The 24,656-nt window shown below is 36.9% G+C and overlaps 1 protein-coding gene across 1 annotated transcript in view; it reads left to right on the top strand.

The window, feature by feature from the left end:
• The window catches only part of EIF4E (eukaryotic translation initiation factor 4E), a 51,700-nt gene extending 44,679 nt beyond the window's left edge, over positions 1–7,021 (top strand). The window contains exons 4-7 of the mRNA XM_043972529.1: positions 2,177–2,240; positions 2,639–2,752; positions 3,560–3,699; positions 5,908–7,021. Of these exons, the coding sequence (XP_043828464.1) occupies positions 2,177–2,240; positions 2,639–2,752; positions 3,560–3,699; positions 5,908–6,022 (433 nt within the window). The 3' untranslated portion in view covers positions 6,023–7,021. The remainder of the gene's footprint in view (positions 1–2,176; positions 2,241–2,638; positions 2,753–3,559; positions 3,700–5,907) is intronic.
• The last annotated feature ends 17,635 nt before the right edge of the window (positions 7,022–24,656 follow it).

Raw genomic sequence — 24,656 nt, 5'->3', positions numbered from 1 at the left:
GTTGGGACCAGACACTTGGCTTTCTAAGGGTGTGGTGAGTTTTCCAGGATTCCTCTAAGACAGTTCATGCTCATGAGAAAACTATAGGGCAGGGAGAAGAAAGGGTAATGTATTTTGTCCCCTTAAGATACGTGAGGGACACTCTATGCCCCTCTCTTAAAGCATAGCAGTATTTATATCTATCACAGTTACAAGGTCCCCTTCACTTCCAGAATAGTGTTACTTCCATAAGTGTCTCACCCAGAAGTGTTTAGTGACACATGAACCATAAATTGCCAAATTCCTGTCCTACACTTGTCTAAATTGTCTAGAGAAACATATAGAGCAGTGTTTGTATTCTTTAATTCTTTGAGGCATTTTCCTCTAAGTTAAATTTTTAAGGAAAGCCATCTGAATCTTTTTCTTTAGTGATGGTTCATCCTGGCATGGAAATAACCTTGATTCAACTTGGCAGAAGGCAGGCTCCAGCAGATTCCATTAAGATGGAAAAATAAAAGCCTGGTGACAGACCTTTTCTGTCCCTCATTCATGGACCAGCCTACCTAGGGTGGAGAGATGGTATTACTACTTTTATCAAAGAGTGATTTAAGGCCATAGCAACCAGCTTGTGCTGTTGGAGGGAGTATCTGCACTACTAATAAAATCTTAGGTTATTTAAATATTTGAAAGCTTTTATGTAGAGCTTCCACTCTACATATGAACCTACTATTATAGTCATCCTTTCTGTATAGCTTTTATTTTTAATCTGTGTGAAATATATCCTCCCCAAAACTGTCATATAGGGAGTCCCTAATTCATTGACAGGATCATATAGCTGAAAGGGGCACATCAGGAGATCATCTAGTTCAGCCCCCTTTTTCCAGCGAAGTGAGTTATCTACATCATCTCAGATGCCTGCTCTCTGTTCTGGTTTTGGTTATCTTTGGGAATTGAGTACCTTTTCAGTGTTCAAGATAATCTTCCTTACACCCATCAAAATATTTCATTTTATGTCCTATTTCTGGTGCTTTCTTCCAACATAGGCTAATACTAAATCACTACTCAGCATCTTCTTGTAAAGTTAATTCTTATCTCAGTAGTATGACATGTCAGCCAAAAAAGAATGCAGACTTAGGCTACGTGAAGAGAGGCACGGTGTCCAGAATACCACAGAGCATAGTTCCATTGTGTCCCCTTCGTCAGACCACATAGTAGTGATCATTTTGTGACACATTTTGGGATGTACATTAACAGAGCCTACAGAGCATCTAGAAGAGGTTGAGAAGGATGGTGAGGGTCCTAGAGGTTACACTCTATAAAGGATCAGTTGAGGGGGCAGCTAGGTGGTACAGTGGATAAAGCACTGACCTTGGATTCAGGAGGACCTGAGTTCAAATCCGGCCTCAGACATGACACTTACTAGCTGTGTGACCCTGGGCAAGTCACTTAACCCTAATTGCCTCACCTCCCCCCCCCAAAAAAAAAAAAAAAAAGGATTAGTTGAAAGATCTGAAGATGTTTAGCCTGAAATAGAAAAGATTTGATCAGGAAATGATAGCCACTTAAAGGATTTGAAAGACTGCCATATGGAAGGAGCTAGGAACAATTTATGTGTTGCAGAAACAAATTTTTAGGCTTGATTTGAGGAGAAAGCTTGTTAACAAATAGAACTATTCAAAGGTATAATGAGATGCATTGGCTAGTGTGAAGGGGTGTTTTTTAAATCAAAGTCTATGTGACAACTTGTTAGGGCTTATTGTAGCCAGGATTTCTAGCCAGGCATCTGTGATGGGCTCTCAGGTCCTTCCACTTCTTGAGAGTTTGTGATTCTACATTATAAGTTTAAAAACAGGAATTGTCGCTGTATAGCTCTCTCTTCTGCTTCAGGCTCAATAATTCATTTTACTTCAATCTTTAAACCTTCATGGGCATGTAAACTCATACATATACCAGGTTAGATCAGATGTTGTGATAAACTGATACTCAGCATTACAAACAGTTTGCACTATTAGAAGAAAGTTCTTGAACTTCATGAAAGAAAATCTGATTAATAAACCCATTTAAATTGATTTGTATGAATTTTAAATAATCTAATTTTGTGGTTTATGTTTTCAGCATAGTCTTTAAAGGTGATACTTAAAGCTCTTGACTGTGCCTCATTTTCTTTTGTTCATAACTGTCATTTTCTTTTATGTAGTTTATACAACCATATCCAGCTGTCTAGTAATTTAATGCCTGGCTGTGACTACTCACTTTTTAAGGTATGATTTATTAATTGCTGACTTTAAAAATAAGTGGACATGGATCAGATGATTTAAGCTAGGAAATATTGTTTGTTGTAATACTGCTTTGAAACGTAGCCTAATAATATGGAAATATGTCTATAAATACATATAAGCATTGCCATTTAGTTTTTGTAGGTATATTTTAGAAATAAGGATCTAATATCCTTTTTCTCTATGTAGTATGTAATCATGATGTAATTTCAAGGGACTGTGCATTAATGGAGTAATTTAAGTTCCTATTCTGTGGGAATATTTATGGAAATTATGGAGACCAAGGAAGTTTTTGTTTTGCAAAACTACATTACAGGGAGTTATTTTTGAAATGTAATGATTTTTTGAAACAGTGTCTGATAATTTGCCCTTTGATTTTACAGGATGGGATCGAGCCTATGTGGGAAGATGAAAAAAACAAACGAGGAGGACGATGGCTAATTACATTAAACAAACAGCAGAGACGAAGTGACCTCGATCGCTTTTGGCTAGAGACAGTAAGATTTTTAAATTACAAATAATATTTCAAGAGGCAATTTTAGAATACTGGTTATATTCCAATGCTTTGGAAATAATGTTTCATTAAAATAATGTCTTTCCCTTGTTTGAAAAGAGAATAAGAAACTTCCATTTGGGAAAATGTGAATAATTGCTAATATAGTATATTGGATATATACAGCAATTGGCTAATGTAATCCATGTAGCTAATACATTTTAGGAGGTATGTTTGCTTGATTAGTGAATCACCCTAAATATCCTGAGATAAGTACTTTGCCTTTAACAAAGATAACTTACCTTTTCTTTTTATAAAGATATATAGTTAGGGATTATGATAGGTGTTCTCATATTTAGAGATTTTGATCTTAAACTCTTGTCTTTTTTCTTGATAGTCTAATTATTTCTTTAATACGTAGTTGAGATAGGCAAGAGAGGTTATCAGTTGAAAGCAGTTTAAAATGCAAATTTAAAAAAATTCTTTTCAAAATCACAGGAATAGGGTATTATGTTAATTTGTAAGCTAATAAAACTTTTATTTATATATATAAAACAATTGCCTGCTACATAAATAGAATTGCTATTCTTTTCTTGAAAGAATTACAAACTAGCAGTTTATATAGCAGGTTTTCTTGTGAGTTGAATTTCATTGGTTTCTCAGTCATCTGAAGAATTGTACTAAATGACTGAATAAAAGATTAATTTAAAAGCAGTAGAGTATCAAGTGGCTTAAAGTTTGAAGCGCTATCTCTATGTGTAACATGTACAGTTTTATGCGTCATTTGTAATGGAGGTTTTTTCTTTGTTAGCTGCTGTGCCTTATTGGGGAGTCATTTGATGACTACAGTGATGATGTGTGTGGAGCTGTTGTTAATGTTAGAGCTAAAGGCGATAAGATAGCAATATGGACTACTGAGTGTGAAAACAGAGATGCTGTTACACATATAGGGTAAGCTGCATTTCAAAATATTTATTAATATTACTAGGGTATTAAAAGATGAAAAAGGAAATTTTTATTTATGGCTTGAGAATTAACCTAGATATGTGGACTTGCTTTCCATTGGCTTTCATAAACACTTGATCTTCATTCTTAGAAATTCCTAAGAATTTACATTGTCCTATTCTCACACTTGATTTATTGTTCTGTCTCTATAAAACATTTATACAAAATCACTTAAATGCTCTGCCATTGTGTGGAGTGCTATTATAACAAAATTTAGTTCAGCAATGCTTTCCACACTTATTTTAGTACACATGGTTGTATTTTTGAAGTCATTATCATTGATAATGATATTCATCAATATCATTAATATCCTTGATAGTCCAAAAAAGTCATATATACCTTACCAAAACAGGACTTTGAGCTCTGGGTTAGTTAGGGGTTGATAGGGGGTGGTGAGGAGGGTGGGGAGTAAAGGGGTAGTCAAAGAAACCAAATTATGGACTAATTCCATGCTAGATTTTCCTTCAGAATGTTTATTACTTCAGTTTTGATTGTTGCTACAGATCGATGATCACAGGTATTTGGGCATTTTGTTATAGATACATCTAAAGGAATACTACTATTACTTTAAAAATCGAACAGGAAATTTTATTTAGGATAACCTTTATACATTTGCTGAAAGTAATAAATAAATGAGATGTAGTCATGGCGTGGTTCATAGAGGCCTTGAAGTAAGACGGACTTGGGTTGAGTCATACTTCTGGCACATACTAGCTGTGACCTTATTCAAGTCATTTTCTCAGTGCCTCATGTACCTCTCTTAGATTCTGAGTTATAGATGACTTGCCAATCTGCATTGGTGAAGGCACTTCCCATATACTAAGGCCTTCCCTACATTGAAAGAATCACAGAGCCATCCCCTCCCCACCCCTAAATATAAATGTGGTGGTGTGTGTGAATTGGATGTCTTGGTTTTTATTTTACACACACACACACACACACACACACACACACACACACACACATATACACACACACACACACACTATTAAAATTAATATATGAAAACTTTGGTAGTAGTGTAACTCTCATCCCACTCAGTCATACCTAGGTAAATGATGTTAGATCCCATCACAGTTGAATGTATGGCAGTAGTTGTGGTTGGTTTTTTAGGTTTTGTTTTATTTTGTATTTTTTTTTAAGCCTCCTAATGTCTTAGTGTGTGGCTTTTTTTTTTTTTTTTTTGAAACTGAACAATTTGGGGCTTCCTTTCCACCCCCACCCCTTCAAGTTGCTTCGAAATTCACTTGATTACGTAAACCTCTTAGCTTAATTTTCCAAGGAAAGATTTCATTCCTCATCTTTCATTGTTTGATGGTATTCCTTTGCATTAATATGTTAATGAATTTAATATAACCCAAGACCTGCATGACCAAAGAAGAAAGAGGTATGGCATGGTAATAGTCCAGACAGCCACCAATTTATATATATACTTTCTGTCGAGAGGAGATGGGTGTTATAGTGTGTGGCAGGGAAAAAGGCATTTGTTGCAACAAAGTTTTACAAAGTTTATTAATCTAGTTCTTCAGGAAATGCTTTGTCAGAGAACCATATTTTTAAGGATTTAAAAATTTTGAACCATGTGGAAACCACCAGCTCATGAATCTTTTTTTTTTTTTGGCAGGGGGGTGGGGGGCGGCTGTAGTTTGTTCTTCCGATTTCCCTGATAGAACAGTTTCATACAAATATATTCCTCTTGTCTAGAATTTTGCTTACTCTGCTCATGTATTTGTTATAGCACTAGATTTGGAAACAGAAGAAACTTGGTTCAAATTATATCACTATTAGCTGCCTTATTTTCCTCTTCTGTGAAATAGTGATAATAATACGATAGCAATAATAATGCCTTGACCACCTGCTTTACAAGGTTATTGTGAGGAAAGCACTTGTAATTCTTGAGCTGCATTGTTATTTTGCTTGCTTGTTCTTACCTATTGATAAAATTGAGCAGATTGATATGAAACAGAAATAATCAGCACTAGAAGTTAACATTAACATGTAAGTGTGTATCAATAAATGGAAAAAGAAAATGCATGCATTTGTCTGTTTTATTCTGTTTCTAATATGTTTTCTCGCCTAGAAGAATGATACATAAAATATTTCTCTTTGAATACAAAAGTAATGACATCCTTTTTCTTTTTTTCCCCCTTTCAGGAAGGTATACAAGGAAAGGTTAGGACTTCCTCCAAAGATAGTGATTGGTTATCAGTCCCATGCAGACACAGCTACTAAGAGCGGCTCCACCACTAAAAATAGGTTTGTTGTTTAAGAAGACACCTTCTGAGTATTCTTTCATAGGAGACTGCGTCAAGCAATCGAGATTTGGGAGCTGAACCAAAGCCTCTTCAAAAGCAGAGTGGACTGCATTTAAATTTGATTTCCATCTAAATGTTGCTAAGATATATGAGAAGTCTCATTCGCCTTTGTCTTGTACTTCTGTGTTCAAATGTTTTTCTATTTTGACTAGAGTAACCATTATCCCAATCAAAGAATTACAGTACACATCATCCCCAGAGTCCCTAAATGTGTCCCTGGCCCACTCTGTAATTGCTTAGTAGAAGCATTACTATTACACAAACATCTATCTATCCACAATATTCAAAAAAGAACTTGCATTTCTTTACCTTACAGAGAATTACTTCTGTTGTACATTGCATTATATGCAGTAACATATTTTACTGGTTTGAAAGAGTATGATGCATACCATTTTCTAGCAATTTTCTTTGTTTCTTTTTTACAGCATCAATTTTTGCTGTAATCTATGCTGATGGCTGCTAGATTTAATTTATTTGTTTCCCTACTTGATAACATTAGTGATTCTGATTTCATTTGGTTTTTTTTGTTTTGTTTTGTTTTGTTTTGTTTTTTGTTTTATTTTTTGCTCATGTAACATTGGTGAAGGATCTGGGAATATGACATAAAGGTGGAATAAACATTAATTTTGTGCATTCTTTGGTAATTTTTTTGGTTTTTTTGTAACATTAGAGCTTTGCTACAAATTTATGCATTTCAGTCAAATCAGTGATCTATGTTTGTGTGATTTCCTAAACATAATTGTGGATTTTAAAAAATGTAACATCATAATTACATTCCTAACTAGATATAGTATGTCTGTTTTTGTATCTTATGCTGTATTTTAACACTTTGTATTACTTAGGTTATATTTTGCTTTGGTTAAAAAATGGCTCAACTAGAAAAAGCGGTCCCATTCATATTAAGACAGTGTACAAAACTGTAAATAAAATGTGTACAGTGAATTTGTCTTTTAGACAACTAGATTTGTCCTTTTATTTCTCCATCTTTACAGCCAGTATTTGTATGTTTTTGTTATGAGGCAGTCTCTACTGTGTCTTCTAAGAGAACAGCATAAGTTTGGAGCTCTAGTTTATTATGTTTATTAAAATTTTTAATAAATCAAATAGGTAGTACCATATGTATGGAATTAAATTGATGTGGCTTATCTTTTTTTTAAACCAATGTCATTTTCATATTAACTTAGTGTATTTTGATGCTACTTGTTTAGTACTTAATTTGTATGAATATTTTGATTCTTAAAGTGCATCATTGTCAGATTTGAGGCAATAGCTATTATAATGGCTAGTTGCTAAACAGTGATAACATAGGAATGTAGTGAAAAGGGAGAAAAAATACCCCAAGAATCTAAATTGTTTATTTTTCAGTCCATTAAGTTTGTTATAAATAGGTATAGAGTTTGGTTTTTTTGAAAGATGACATATGGAGTATATTAAAGTTCTTATATACTTTGAAAACTTAATATCTGTAAAAGTAAAATATTAAGCTTAGGAAAATTGTATTGTACTGTTTAGGACAGTATAATAAAGTTATTTCAGAGCCTATGAATTGAATACGACTGCCAGAAATGAGGATATAAACTTTATATAGAATTAAAATGAGAAGAAAATTATATTCCTTTAAATATAATTTATAACCTAAGCTGTTAAACCATAAAATTACATATAGACTTTATAAAGCTCCTTGTACACTTAAAACTAATATGGAATTTGTAGTGGAATGGTAATATTTTAAATTTTTTAAAAATGTTTCAAGATTTTAAAGAATATTTTAGATTAGGGATCTCAAACTCAAGGTCATACCAGCTTGCCATCCCCTTGTTCAGACAAATATGTAATTTTTAAAATTAAGACTTCTTTGTAAAGAGAAACAAAGAATTAAATAATGGTGGCATAAATACATGAGTACAACATAATTTAGTCAAATATATAAAATTTTAGAGCATGGTTGTAAATTAGGCTAGAAAAATTATGCCAGTGCCTCAAACTTATTTTCTGTTCTAGACTTGCATGGTTTAATGGAAAGGGCATTGTGTATCGAGGCAGAAGGCTTGGGCCCAAATCCTGGCTTTTTCGTTTACTGACTAAATTACCATGGCAAGTTATCTAACCTTTGAACTTCAGTTTCTTCATAAAATAAAGGAGTTGGACTTGATCACTTCTGAGGTTCCTTCCAGTTCTAGATTCCTATATCTTTGATATGTATAATTTAGTTAAATATCTGTTCCCATTGAAGCTTATTATGGACTGTGACCCTCATAGGGTCATAGGTGATCTTGTTAGCATATTCATCCATGCTTTAATATGATATATTGGAAATACTGAGTAAGTTGTTTAAAAGGATAGAATGAATGTGTCTATACATTTTGCTATATTGTGGGAATACTGAAATCTTGATGTCACAAAATACCTAGGACCGAATTTGCTCAGCTAGTACTTGAAGTAATCATTCGTTTTAGGGGAATTTAGAAGCATTGTTTGTAGTGGCAGCTATTGACACAATATTGCAAGCTATTTAAAGTTAGGGAAAAAAATTGTCATATAACTATACCTACTGCTGCTGAGACCTCATCTATCCACTTAAGTGGATAGAAATCAATTTCTGTCTACTAGCAACTGGTTGAATAGTTTAATAGCTGGTTAGATATGCACATTCACAAGAAGTATAGGCTAATGAGTTAAATTCTTTGTATACTATTTCAGATGCATTCCACTATATGTTGAATTGTCTTATGTCCCAAGAATATAACAGAATATAATAGAAAAAGACTTTCAGTATAAGGACAGTTGTAACATAATGTTAAATGAACAGTTGCATTTAAAAAGAAGCATCTGATTTCAGTTGATAAATGATGTGAATTTGTGAGAATTACACATTTTACTTTTTGAAAATACCCTGTCAGAAGTAGCTGCAAAATTTATGACTTCTCATTGAAATTGTTGCTCAGTATTGACTACATATCCCCTTTACCATATTACATTTGTGTTTCCATCAAGCCCAGCAGTAGTCTTTCAAACCCAGATAACTTAGGATAGTGCATTTTAATGCAGAAAGAGTGTTTCCCTCCTGTCACAGAGTTGGGAGTAGGGAGTGGATAGTTCAATTCCTTTAATAAAGGAATACCTTTATTAAAGGTGTCATTTTAAAGTAAACTCTTAAAATTCTAAAACTAGTCAGTTCAGTTCTAAGATACAGCCTATGATGGAATAGTACATGGAATCTGCCCCACATGGACACATTTTTAAAATAGCCAATGTACACCGAGGAACTTCGCACAAGACATCGTCTCTGATTGTCATTTACAATCACCAGTAAGAATGAGGACATCCATCATGCTGAGATGAAATTAAGTGTTTATTTTTCACAGCTATGCCTGCGTTTCAGAAAATTTTTGCTGGTACTTCAATACTTAGGTGAATCTCCAACTTGTAGATCCAGCAATGCAGACCACAACTCATCAAAACCCGTTTGATATGTGATGACTAATCCATGTTCCATTGTGAATTTCCACCATGTGTCCCAGTGGGCCTTTGTCCTATAGATCTGACATTTTCATGGATACTAATAGAGTATGCAAGTTGTGCTGTGAGTGTCCTGACTGCCCATAGTTTTGGTTATATGTTGCTTCTCTTATGTAGTTCTTGATTGGTAATAGTAATAGCCCCACATGCACCTCTCTCTATTTCTCCTTTGGTTAAGCTTCAGCTTTAATTCTCAGGTGCATATGTTATGCCATAACACAGTGATGTATTATCATTGGGAAAATATTGGTATTCAGCCTTCATTTCAGTGAGGAGCTTGGAATCATTAAAAGAACCATACGTTTTCCCAAAAAAGATTTTTAAGGAGGCTTATTAGTGTTTCCAGTCTTGATATAATTAATACAATATCATCTATAAATGGAAGATTCTGGAGACTTATATTTGTACTCTGCCTACACATAATCGTATTTTATGGCTTAGCTCTTTTTTTGCCACTGTTGCGTCCTTCTGGGAATCCTTGTGATTTTGACTTAAGGCATGGGAGACAACTTTGTTGAAAAAAAGCGTTTAAGGTGTCATTTACTCCACCACATCTTTCTTTTTGGTTTAAATAATGAGCACATTATTTCAATTCACTTTTGAGTCATTTTTACTTTAAAGATGTGGTCTACTATAAGGGCTTCTTAAACTTTCCACTTGTGACCCCTTTTCACCTGAGAAATTTTTATGTGATCCTGGGTATATAAGTATATAAAGTAGGTATACAATTAAGACTTTTACTACCTATTTTTTTGTAATCCCATATGGGTTCCCGACCCACAGTTTAAGGTTTGTACTATAGAATGATGAGTACAAAAACCTGCTTGTGACTTTCTTATACCTTCATCAAACCCTATGTGCATGCATATATAGATTTTTTTTCCTCAAGTAATAGCCATGTGGGCTGGTAGTTATTAGTATTTAGATTTTTTTCTATGCCTTTTACAGTTACAGAATTGGATCATAAGTTTTCAACAGTCATCTAGTCCAATACCTTCATTTTGAAAACAAGGAAACTGGGGCACAAAGATGAGGCATGGGTTGGTAGGATTTGTACTAGGATCCTCCACCTGCAAATGCAACAACCCTTGATGTTTTCAGCTGTCACCTGCACATAGCCTTCCTCTAGATGTACTTTTATCTAGGTAACCTGCTCTTTTCATTTTGTTCTTTGTATTACATTGGAGATGGATTTTAGAATCTAAATGTAGTTCTGTTGTCATTGATGGAGGGAGTTAAATATTTTCAGATCTTTTCTGTTTTTCATCTGTTGCTTTCAGTTAAATGCCCTTGGAATGGTTTTGCTTACTGGTGACTCTTCAGCCCACCAAAAACCTCTACTGCCTTTTGTTGTTTTATGGGCTGTGATACTATTACCACTGTTGTTTTTAAAGAGAGTTTATATTTTAAACTGATGTTGCCCTTGGCTATAATATTTCACCACTTGGCAAAGAGATTGTGTTTGCTGGCTCAAGTGGTTTTTAAGCTGTCTTTCACATTTCCTTAGAAAATATCTGTCAATATATACTAATGTATTTCTCTCTTTTCAACTGTTTACTTAAATTGGTTAGGTTAGAGTTTCTTTAGTTCATTGTCTTCTCGTTTTTTTTTCCTTCTAGTTTGGAACTTGTTTTGACTTTTAAGTCCATTTTGTACACAGCTTATTTGGAAATGATTGCCACCTACATTAACCACAAATCCTACTCTGTGTCAAAAGGTTTGGGTGGGAAGGAGTGTTTTCTTGGAGAGACTTTGGTCATTACAGAATTTGTGGTTCACCATGCTTCACTTTTTTGTTAATAAAAATCCATTTTCTCCCTCATGTCCCTCCTCCATCTGGAAAAACCGAAACAAAATCCTAATAGCAAATGAGTATGTATAGTCAAATCAAATTCTCACATTGATCTTGTCAAAAAATAATGATTCAAACTGAACCCTGAGTTTATCAAACTTCTTTCAGGTGGGTAGCATGTGCTTTATTGGTCCTCTGGAATTGTGGTTGGTTGTTGCATTGCTTATTCTTATTAAAGAAAGTGTGACATGGGCATGAGGCTTTTATATAGTCTATAAACCTTTGAATTTTCACATTTCTTACTCCTGATCCATTTTTCCTAAGCATCTTTTTGGGACAGGGCACTGAGACTAATCCAGAGTCACACAACTAGTAAGTGTCAAGTGTTTGAGGCTGGATTTGAGCTCAAGTCCTCCTGAATCCAGGGCCAGTGCTTTATCCACTGCGCCACCTAGCTGCCCTTAGACATTTAAAAAATGTTGTTTCATGCCTACTATTGCATTGAAATTAGAATAACATTAACTCGTGTTAATATCAAGAGTATTACCATGTTCCTTATGACTGTCTCTGCCTCATTCAGATTTCATTGGTTTTCTAGGGGTTTTTTGGTTTGTTTTTAATAATTATTGAGGAAAGTTTAGACATGCAACCTCAAGATTTTGGGTTGTCTCATCTAATGAAATAATTGTTTCTATGATTTTGGGGGGGGGGTTAAGGCAATTGGGGTTCAGTGACTTACCCAGGGTCACACAGCTAGTAAGTGTCAAGTGTCTGAGGTGGGATTGGAACTCAGGTTCTCCTGACTCCAGGGCTGGTGCTCTATTCACTGTACTACCTAATTGCTCCTATTTCTATGATTTGTGGCTTTGACTCATTCTTTTATGATTAACTTGTTTAGTCTCCAATTGATTTTTAGTCTTTGTTTCAAAGGCCTTAATTTAATATGTTTTGTCTTGTGATCTGTAAAAGTTTCATTAATTCTGTTTTTCTACATTTGTTAGTAAGGTATTTTTGTCCTGATAATCAGTTTATGTGAAGATACCATACATAAGCTGGGAAATGTGAATGTTCCCCTTTTTATTCCCATTCAACATTCTCTAGGAATCTATCATTTAACTTCTGAAATTCTATCCAGCTACTTCATAATTTTTTTGGTTAGATTTTTTTTTTTAAAGTCTTGGAGTAATTGAGGTCTCACTGTCTTTCTCTCCGTAATTCATTCTTTTGAGAATTTAGATACCATGCCATTTGGTGCTTATATGTTTAGTATTTCTATTACCATTTAGTATTTATATCACTGTCGTCTGTGGCCTAGCTTTTAAACTCTGGGTTGTGGAAAATTTGGCAACAGTAATAGGTTATGTATACCGTTTATATGTCTATCTACCTGAGGTCATGTAAAAGTTTCTCAGGCAAAAATTCTCAGGGGAATTGAAAAAGTTTAAGAAGGCCTGGTCTATGGTACTTTTCAGCCTTGATGTAGTGTTCTATTTCTCTATTTTTGCTTTGGCTTTGTCTAATATGATTGTAGCCTGTGTTTTTTTTTTTTCCTTTAGCTGAAACATATTTTGCTCTAGCTCCTTTTTAAAAAAAACGAAACCGCGTGCATCTTTTTGTTTTAAGTGTGTTTCTTGTAAATATATTATTGGATTCTGGTTTCTAATCCGCTTGCTACCCTCTTCTTTTAGGTGTAAGTTCATCACATTCACATTCTTCTAATTAATTATGTCTTTCTGTCCATTTTATTCTCTTACACTTCTTTTGTTTCCTGGCCCTTCTTTAAGAATTTGTTCTACTTCTGACTAATCCCTGCCTTAATCTGCACTTCCTCTTTTTTCCACTCTTTAATTGCAGGTTTCCCTTTTGAGTGAAATGTTATTTCTGTACTCAAGTGTAATATGTAGGGGTGTGTGTGTGTGTTTCCCCTCCCTCTGACTAGTTTATAGGAATGAGGTTTGTGTCATCTGCACCCCAATCCTCACTATGCCGATTTTTTTGCAGACCCCGATTTTATAAGATAATTTCCCCCAACCTTCATTCTCCCCCCTGCAAATGACATTTCCTTTTTCATTCTTTTAAGATTGTCAGAATAGAACTACATTCATGACTTCAGATGATGTTCTGTGGGACAAGTATCTCCCCATATAAGAGAGTAAATAGTTTAACCTTGTGCTAACTTCTCATTCACCCTTTTATGCTTCTCTAGACCTGCTGTGTTTGTATTTCAAAATGTCTGTGCAGTTCTGGTCTTTTCAACAGGAATGCTTGGAAGTCTTCTGTTTCATTAAAAATAACTTTTTGCCCTCTGGAGCATTTTCATTTTTGCTGGTAATTTATTCTTGGCTGTAAGCCTAGATTTTTGCATTCTAGAATGTTGTATTCCAAGTTCTCTGCTCCTTTTATTTGGTGGTTGCTAGATCTTGCATGATCCTTGCATTATTTTTGCTTTGAGCAGAAAGCTCTGTATTTTGATTACCTTCCTGGGGATTTTCATTTTGAGGATTTTTTAGGAGGTGACTGGTAGGTTCCTTCTCTTTCTCTTTTTGCCTCTGGTTCTAAGAGATCTGGATAGTTTTGTAATTTCTTGAAATATAATGTCTATACTCTTTTTGGCCATGGTTTTCAGGTACACTGATGATTCATAAATTATCTCTGATCCATTTTCCAGTTTTTCCTCTGAGATGCTTTACATTTTCTTCTGTTTTTAGTCTTTTGGCTTTATCTTGAAATTTTTTGATGTATTCTGAAGTCACTGGCTTCTATTTGATCAATTTCCAAATTTCAGGGATTTGTTTTCTTGTGTAAGGTTTTTACACAAGTTTCTGTAACTTTAAAATTTTTAACTCCTGCATCTCCTTTAGGAGTTCTCATTGAGTTTGTACCCAAGCTATGTTTTCTTTGAGGCTTTCTTCTACATGTTTTGGAGTTGTTCTTTTCTGAGTTTGTCTTTTGAGTGCTCCTTTCACCGTAAATAGCTATTTATGGTGGGATTCTTGCTCATTATTCCAATCTAGTTCCTGACTTTAGGCTTTATTGTTAGGACAAGGCTTTGTAAACTTGTGTGTGTGTGTGGGGGGGGCAGTATTTGAGCTGAACTTTTGTCCTTATAGGATCTCAGGGACAGCTCTGGCTGGGGTCCTAAAAACTAAGTGCTCCCAAAGTGGTGTGATCTAGTGCAGTGTCTGCTCCCTGCCTTGACTCATGTTTGGGTTTGGGCTTTACGTCTGTGGGCTTGTCCTTGTAAAGGAGTTGCAGTGACTCTTGCTGGATTCAGTCCCTGAGGAGCTCTGCAGGTTCAGAGCAGCTGAACTTCAGGCTCCCCTTTGGTCTGGGTTTCCTACCCTGGTTTATTCTGCTGAGTCTTCAGCCTGGCCCAGAGACTGGAACTGAGTTCCTACTCTGTCCCTGGGGCTAGAGCCACACAACTGTGTTTTGTTTCTGCTTAGTATACTCTCAACCCTGCCAGGCACAGACCCTTTCCTCAATCTGCCCTAGATCTGTGACCCAGAAATTAGTAGTGAGCAATAGAGCTGTCATTTGGCACCTGTTCCTCCTACACCTTGCATTAGAGCCTGGGAGCCTCTTGGACATCTTTGTGCCCCAGTGCACAACCTTGGTCCTCAGTTCCTGGGTGCTGGAATTCTCTGCGGTTGCTTCTGTCCAGACCTTATCCCCAGTATCCATGGATTTCTCTGCCACTCCTTATACTCAACCTGGACTGGGGAAATGATGCACTAGGATTTTTCCCTCCAGATTGTCCAATCAGGACTCAGGTCTAGTACATTTTAAGATCTTTGGGAGAGGATTGTATTGGGAGTGGTAAGATATATTTCTTGCTACTCCAACATTTTGACTCCACATTCTTCAAAAGATTCTGACTTATTTCATGGTGGTGGTTTTACATTTTTGATTGAGTTCCCCCAGGAATTTTCTTGGACAAAGATCAAGAATTCCATATTTAGAATACTGATGACAAAGTTAATATTTATGTTTATAGGTAGTGTTGAGACTGGTTTTTAGCATCCTCTTTCCCCCTCTCCATTCTGTCCCTGTCACTGAAGAGTCTAAAGGATGACTTTTAGAATCTTTTCTTTGTCTTGTGGGGTACTGTGGAAAAGAATCCATTACTAAATGGTCTACCTGCTGAGAAGCCAATGAGCTTTTCTGCCCATTTAAGTTAATCCTTGGAAAACAGACAAACACCTTTTCTAGGACCGTGCTTGAAACCGATACTTTCCAGAACTCGCTCTCCACTGACTTAGCTTTCCTGAATTTTGAGAGTCCCCACTCCCGTGATGATTGAAGTAAGATTTTCCACAACCTTCAATAAGTCCTTCAGTGAGGATGTAAGCTACATACTGGAGATCTTTCTCTGGGTTTTCTGATATTTCATGGTTATCACTAAAATGCTTGGGCTGTGCCAACCATTTGTCTCCCACTTTTGTTATGATTGACTAGTTAGTCATCCTTACACTTGCTGCTTCTGTGGCACTTAGACATAATCATTGGTCTGCTGTAAACTCTTTATACCTCCCATGTATCTTTTCAGCGCATTTTTAAACTACTTTTGATTTTTCTGAAGTCATGGTGTTCCATAAGCTTTCTTGGCAAGGGAAACAGCATGGGATTATTGGCATGACTGTGCAATTCCTAAAATGCAGTGCCACCCACACTTTTGATTTGGGGCCTAACTCATTTTCCATTTGTAGTCTGTATGATATTAAAATGCCAGTTAGACTCTAATATTCCTTGATCCACTTTTTTTTTCCTATATGGTTTTTCAGTCATAGTTTTATGACTGACTATATCTTGTTGAGGAGTCCCTGTGATGTTTCTGAATTCAGGGTCGCCCATAAACAGCAGCACATCACCTCACCTTCAATAGGGAAATCCTGTTCCATTTGGACTGCCTAGGACTGTGACACTGGTGAAACACATTTAGGATCTCTTCGATTACATCTGATATTTATACTCAATACATTGTCAGGGGGTCTTGTATGTTTTTAACACGGGAGATGCCCTTTTTTTAAGGGCCTTTTGACTGTTTTTCTAAATCAATTTTTTATTAAAATATCAAAAAGTAAAGAGCAGGATCTTTTTTTTTTTTTTTTTTTACTTCATGAGTCACTTGTGTGTGACTGAAGGTAGGATCTGCTAAACTGCCTGTATACTGATCAATTTTTTTTCAAGAATATCACCATTACGTTCATGGATTTTTATATAGGCAAGAAGGCAGGATGGGTAAATCAATATCTTACATGAATGTAATGGAATACTTTTGCACTGTAAGAAACAACATGAAATTCAGAAAAGCATGGGAAGACTTAATGAACTAATGGATAATAAAATCAGCAGAAACAGAGGAACTATTTGCCCAATGACTTTAATAGTTGTAAACAGAACAAATTAAAAAAATGAGCATTGTGTGATTATCGTGGCTGAGCTTGGACCCAGAAAATAGATGAAAAAATGCACCTCTTGGCTGAAGAGCTTGTGAACTGTGGCTATGGAATGTTGCATGTTTTTTCTAAATTGTGTTTTTTCTCAAATCTTGTTACGTGGGAAGGAAGACTCATTGGTTAGGGAAGAGGGAAGTGTGATTTGGAAATCAATGTAATGTAAAAGTTAAGAAAAATTAATAAAATCTGTATAAAGAATAAAGAGTTCCATCCCCTCCCCCTCAAAGTAGGTACATGAATTGATAGTAACTTGTCTTAAGTTTATTCGTTCATTCAACAAACAAACATGTACCAGGCACTCTGCTGTCCAGACAGTGGGAATACAAAGGGAAGGATAGGGAAGGGAACAAGCATTAAGTGCCTGCTATGCATCAGGCACTGTGCTAAGTAATTTACAAACATTTCATTTAACCAAAGACAAATGCTTGTTTAATACGATGACAAAAATGGAAGTTCCTGCCCTTAAGATAGTCTATTCCGATATTCTAGTGGAGGAAGGGAGAAAACTACATGTACACAAAAGACTAATAAAATATATGCTGAGTTATTTCTAGAAGGGGACCAACTCAACTGGGGAGGCAGTGACCCTCTTCTGTTAACATTTATGTATATTTTCTTACTCTTTGGAAATCTTTGGAATAGCTTATGTCAATCATGAGTGCCTTTAAAATTATTTATGTTTCAGTTGTATCTGACTTCATGATCCCATTTGAGCTTTTCTTGACAAAGATACTAGAATGGTTTGCCATTTCCTTCTCCATCTCATTTTCCTGATGCTGAAACAGGCAAACAGGGTTTAGTGACTTGCCCAAGGTCACATTGCTAGTAGGTGTCTGAGGCTGCATTTGAGCTCAGGAAGATGATGAGTCTTCCTGACTCCAGGCCTGGCGCTCTATCCACTGGACCATGAGGTAAAAGTGCTGGATGTCGAGTCAAGGGACCTGAATTTTAACTCCTTGCTATATGTCATTTAGCAAGTTTGGCCTTAATTTCCTCATTTTTTCCTTATTTAAAGAAGATGTGGTGGATTAGGTAACCTCCAAAGTCATCCATCTCTGGTTCTAAATCTGCTCTAGAATCTCAGGCACACATTAATTGTTAAGACCTATTTGGTCTGATCCAGTTGCTTTTTTCCACATTAGGTGCCTCTTCATCCTCCAATCCAAACCAGCAAACATTTATTGCCTACTACTATATGTGAGACACTAAAAGGTTGAAGACAGACCATCCCCTCCCCACAAAGTCCCAAAACAAAGCTCATATCTTTAAGGATATGAGATACACACACTATGAGGAACAAGAGCACCAACAGTTGGGGGGAAATTAGGAAAGCCTTGCATTGGTTACTTAAGTGGTTAAAGAGCTACTTCTTTTCAGTGATGAGAAGAAATTGCTATAGAAACATTGACAAAAGGGTTTTGTTGTATTTGTTGTCCTAGTTTCCTCAAAAGAAAATGTTTTGGGTCAATCTGGCCTACTTGGATTTCTTTCCAAGATTTCTTCAGGTTCATTTCCTGGCAATCTTTTAGCTTCCATAATATCTTACAACCAGGCCTTTCTCTCTCTCTCTCTCTTCCCCCCCCCCCCCCAAGCATCATGTAAATAAATGGCTGCTATCTTTGAGTTGAATTTTAATCTAGAATATAGCAACTATGGATTTACAGTATTTTCGGTGAAAATGTAATCATGAATAATAAACTAACACACTTTGAGATGAATCTGAACATTGTATAACAAGACAGGTATATGTACATTTAGTGATTTCACAGTTGCAAACAACTGTTCAAAAGCAAATTGCCTGAAATCATCCATTTCATCCCCCTTTTTTTTTCTGAAGCGAATTGCTAGCAACTAGTCATAGAAATAATTGACTAGTTTCTCTATTTAAGAGGAAAAAAGTGACCTAAGCAAGCTCAGGAGTATAGGGACAGCATGGAAAGTGACCCGAGATGGCCTATAAACTCCTTATAATCATGATGAAGATGAAAAATTTGGAGTTTGATGTCTTGTAGTAGTTAGTAAAAGCTACTGGAAATTTGAGGAACCTGTTCTCTAGAATTTGCTTAGAAACAACAAAATGTTTTTGTGTAGTGCTATATGAAGGTTGCTCAGACTGTCATTTGGACTTTGTATTTCCGTCTCCTAACACAGTGTGCTGCACACATTTATAGGCCTTAATAAAACTATTGGACTGAATGGATGACTTTTCTCATTGAGTATTCAAAGGAACTACTTACCAAGTTGGGAATCAACAGGCAAAAGAGGTATTAGCAACCCAATATAAATGTTTAGAAGCAGGTAATGTTGGATTTATTATTGAAAACTTTTCAATACATGTCACTGGTTGAATGTAAAGGGTTATTTGCTTTGGGGAATGTTGGGTTGGATGTCAGGAGACATCAGGGGCTAGGAACTACTGTACAAGTAGGTCTAGCCATGTAACCATGGGCAGGTCTCTCCCTATACCACTGCAAAAGAAGGACTATGTAGGGTTGCAAGCATAAAAAGGATAAAATGTTACCCTTTCATCTTAATTACAGAGATTACTTTGTCCTGCTTGAATCTTTTTAATGCCCTTAGGTGGCTAGAAATCCATGTTGATGCAGCTGCCATCAACAACAGTGTGGTTCTAGCCTTGGCACCAAGGAAGTCTTGAAGACAGCTTCCTTCTAGGGGAAAAAAATTAGTCTAACCTACGAGGGAATCGTAGGTAGATAGTGATCTAATCACATTCCTGGACCAAGTCAAGGATAGTTTTATTGCTGTTGGGTGGGGGGAGGGGAGGGACACCCTACCTATGTTCTTAACACCTTGGTGACAGGGACCACAGGCAGCAATGTGAATGGGCCTTACATTAAGAAAAGGGCCATAGTGCATCTGACTGCCCTGCTACCTTTGCTGGTGCCTGAGTATTGTCACTTCTCCCCCTTGCTGGGAGCCAAATACTACTATCCCCCTTTTTCCCAAGGCAAAACACTATTGTGGATGTCCTCCCCAACCCCTGTGATGGATAATCAATCACATTATTGGTTCAGGCAATTCCAAGGGGATCCGGGTAGTCACGGCTGAGCTTGGACTCTTGTCAGTGGTCATTGTCTCTAATGAAGAAGCTCTCCCTGACAATTCTGAGGGCCCTGGGAACTATAAACTTCTGGAGCTGTACCAGGCTTTTGCCAAGAACAGAAACATCCATCTCAATATCACTACTCACTCATCTATGATCAGAGAGACACAAAGCAACAGAGGTGGTCAGACTCATGTTGGTTTATACATGTGTGAGAGGTCATCAGCAGTTTACTAGAGGGGTGGCAGCTGTTATGGCAGATGGCAGATGGATCCACTAGCCCTTGTTATAGTGTCCCCAAATCCTTCATCCCTGAGTTTCATTCATGGCTGAAGATCCCTTGGATCACAGAAGGAGATTGACATTGAGAGAAATTATTTCTCTTTTCTATTAAATAGCCAATTACTATTGGAGAAATGGAGGATTATTTTCCCTCTTTCCTCATTCTCTATTAGCATCTGAAGAATAGGGCTGATAATGAGATTGGATTTAACCCACCCAACTGGGAAAGTTTAGATATGATCAAAAGGTAAAGAGTTTTTAGCCTAGGTGAATTCTGGCCCATGGTGTTCTACTCAGGCCTGGGGGAGGGAGGTGTAGATCCTTTATCTAGATTCCTTGGGGATGGTCTGGGAAGTCATATTCCCTCAACCCCCGCATTAGAATAGGTCCGCCTCATAATATTCATTTTCATTGTTAACCAATTATCCACTCTTCCAAAGGTATATAATCATCAATAAGCCGCCATGATCCATCTTTGGTTTATGAGAGATGGCCAAATGACCGTCCTTTTATTAATGATTGAATAGCCATAGTGTGAGGGAAAATCAATCCTCTTCTCAGTAATTGTCAGGAACTCAACAAGGATGTGACAAAGGCTCTTTATTTCCTTCTCATGAGGAGGAGGCACCCTAGCATGCAGCTAGTGGGTGCAAAGAAAGGGGGCTCGCAGGCCCTGTTTTATACCCTAGTCCCTAAAGTGAATGGACCCTCCCCTTTTTCATCACTGGTCCAACAAGGGTTACAATCTACAGCAAAACTAGCTAGTCTGAACGCAGTTATTCCCACCCCTCTTCCTTGTACAGGCATAACTCAGGAGTGAACCTTATACTTCCTTATATGGACACAACTCTGGAGTGGACCTTATTGAGACCAAGGCTCCTTGAACCTTGTGATTTTGTTAACCTGAGGGGGAGGAGGGGATCTGAGACCTTTGTCCTACAAACAGGTCAGGAGGAGTATGACTGTTATATCCACAATGAGAGGAGACAACTACCCATTTTCTCACAATAGTTAATCAAATGATTTAATTACCCAGAAATTCTCTCAAACTTTTTTTTTGGTCACAGCCTTTCTGCTCTCATTATACTCTTCCCCCTTTAAACATTTGCAAACCCCCCCCCCTTTTTTTTTTAACACTTGTAATCCTTAACCTGGATTAACCTTAACAACCTCCCCTCTTCCTAGGGAGCATTTGTTCAAATTCCCAATACTCAAAAAATGTCTGTGGTCCTGGAGAGGCTCAAGGATTATGCTTTTAAATACTTACCCCAGTGTCTTGTACAAAAACCAGGCACAGTTCTGAATGGCCTCCCAAATGTCATACAAAGAGTGCTTCAGTCCATTCAGAATAATTTTTAGACAATCTCCAAATTAATGTCCACTGCTGGTGGGTGTGGAAATTACAGTCATTCCTTGAAACAAATTTATTATATCTTGATCTATCCAATGATATAACACATTTTTGTGGCATGGTTCTTGAAGTCCCAACACACTTTCACATCTGTTCAGTTTCTGAATGCTAGCAAATAAGTTGCAATTTCCTAATCCTACTGGTTCCATGGAGCCCCCCCCCCCTTCAACTGTGTTCCATTGGGAAGACTAATACTAATAGAAACATGGTGGCCACAATGTGCAAGGTTGTTATATCTGAGCATCCTATCACCCGGGACTCCCTTTCCTTCATCTTGCCCTGTTTCAAGCACAAGGTAAGCCATAAGGACATTCGGATACAATCAAGCCAACTTTGGCAGAAATTCTGGACCAGGCCTGATTGAGGCCAGATCAGTGGTTCAGGTTCAAGGATTTGAACTAAATGAGACATTTGTAGAACATCTAACTTAAAAAAAAAAAAGGATTTACTTAATAGCAGGGAAAGGATATTCAGCAAGAATAAAGCACTGCATCTAAGTGCAGCTCCCACATCTCCCTACCTACATTCATATGCCACAATCTGTTCCTCCATTCCCCCAATCCATGTGCATTGATGTTATTCCTAGTTGTTTGTTTGTTTGGTTATCATGGAAAGTGCTTCTGTGAGTATTGATGGAGCCTTTCTGCCATTAACCTGTTTAGGGTATAGATCACCAGTAGTGGAACTCAATGGGTAAGAACAATTTAGGAACTTTTCTAACATAATTCCATTCCTTTCCCGCCAATAGTAGGACCATGTTCACAGCTTCAACAACAGTTATCAGTGTTTCTACAGTCTGTTCCATATTGATTCTGTTGAAACCTCAGAGTTATTTTCATTTGAATTTTTCTTGGTGATTTAGGGCATTTTCTCCATGTGATTATTAATAATTTTCATTGGGGGCGGCTAGGTGGCGCAGTGGATAAAGCACCGGCCTTGGATTCAGGAGTTCCTGAGTTCAAATCCGGCCTCAGACACTTGACACTTACTGGCTGTGTGACCTTGGGCAAGTCACTTAACCCCCATTGCCCCGCAAAAACAACAACAACAACAACAACAACAACAAAAAATAATTTTCATTTGTTCTTCTCTGTTCATAGCCAGAAAGTTGCCAAAACTGTGTAGGCTCAGATACTTACTAGTTGTGTCTCTGGGCAAGTGACTTAACTTCTGTCTGCCTTATTTCTTCTCAGTTGTGAAACGAGGATCATAATCGTGCCTACCTCATAGAGTTGTGAGAAAGAAAGATCATATCAGTACAGCACTTAGCATAATGCCTAGCACAAAGTACCTTAATGAGTATTTATTCCTTTCCTCCTTCTCTACCCTTTGATACAGCTAAACCTACAGTCCTACACTCAAAGAAATGAAAGAAGAAGAAAAGCATCTATATATACAAAAACATTTCTAGACTCTCTTTTCTTGGTAGGCAAAAATTGGAAACTAAGAAATGCCCTCTTACTAGTCAATGAATAAACACATTATGGTTATAATGTAAATGAATATTATTGTGCCATAAGAAATTATGAAATGCACAATTTCAGAATAAATTTGGAAGACTTTTATAAAGTGATGAAGAGTGAACAGAACTAGGAGAATATTATAATAACAATACAGAGAAAAACAACTTTGAAAGACTTTAGAACTCTGATTAATGCAGTGATAAACAGGTCCAAAAGAATGAAGATGAAATATCTCCTGACAGGTGAACTGAAAATGCAGAAAGTGATATAGTTTTTAACATGGTGTTAAGGGCTAAAATTCTAGCTAGTCTGTCTAAAATATCTAATGAGTGGTCGCCAATAAATTATAAGCTTTAGGGGGCGGCTAGGTGGCGCAGTGGATAGAGCACCGGCCCTGGAGTCAGGAGTACCTGAGTTCAAATCCGGCCTCAGACACTTAACACTTACTAGCTGTGTGACCCTGGGCAAGTCACTTAACCCCAATTGCCTCACCAAAATAAATAAATAAATAAAATTATAAGCTTTAGCAAGAGTTAGACTTTTAAGAATTTATTAAGGAGAATAAGAATTTGGTAAAGAGAGAGAGAAAGGCCTAGATTCCTATCTATTAAAGGGAGAGCGCATTTCTAGCTCCCCTCTCCACCAGCGTCCTAAGGAAAGAGAGTGAGACTGAGCCACCAGTCTCTTCCTTCCTCCTCCCACTAGCCCGCGTCACTTCCTGACGCCAAAGAAAAGACTCCTGGTCTTGCCCTCAAAGACCTTCACTTCATGGGCAGAACTCTTCTACAGTAAGTCTCCAGCAGGTGGCGTCATTCCAATCGTTACAGTGGTTAATGTGGGAATTTGCCAGACTGTGTAGATATGATTAGAAGAATTTGTTTTTGACTAATGCAGAAATATGTTTAATATTATCTATCTATCTATCTATCTATCTATCTATCTATCTATCTATCTATCTATCTATCTATCTATCTATCTAAAACCTGTATCAGATTACCTGCTGTCTAGGGGAGGGGGAAGGGAGGGGAGGGAGGGAGAAAAATCTGAAATTGGAAAGCTTGTATAAACAAAAGTTGAGTATTGTCTTTACATGTAATGGGAAAAAAACTAAATAAAATACTTTAAAAAAAAAGAATTTGTTTTTCAGGGTGTTTTTTAAAAATTTGCTCAGTTGGGGGCGTGGGGGGAGACAACTAGTTCCAGAGGCAGAGCCAAGATGGTGGAGTGAATCCAGGAAGCTGCCTGACCTTTCCCAAATTTCCTTCAGAAACAACATTAAATTAAGCCTCTCAATGAATTGTGGAGCTGCAAAACCTGCAAAATGATGGAGTAAAACAATCTTCCAGCTTAAGATAACCTAGAAGGTCTTCAGGAAAGGTGTATTTCATCTGGGTAAAAGGGTGTCTGGGCAAGCCAGCAAAAGACTCTTAGCTGGGCAGCTAGGTGGTGCAGCGGATAAAGCACTGGCCCTGGATTCAGGTGGACCTGAATTCAAATCCAGCCTCAGACACTTGGCACTTACTTGCTCTGTGACCCTGGGCAACTCATTGTCCTAAAAAAAAAAAAAAAGACAGCCACAGCACAGATTGGCAGCTAAG

This window comes from Dromiciops gliroides, chromosome 6, assembly GCF_019393635.1.
Source record: "Dromiciops gliroides isolate mDroGli1 chromosome 6, mDroGli1.pri, whole genome shotgun sequence".
Taxonomy (NCBI): domain Eukaryota; kingdom Metazoa; phylum Chordata; class Mammalia; order Microbiotheria; family Microbiotheriidae; genus Dromiciops; species Dromiciops gliroides.
Note: the sequence above shows the minus strand (reverse complement) of the source record. Positions and strands in the feature narration are given on the sequence as shown.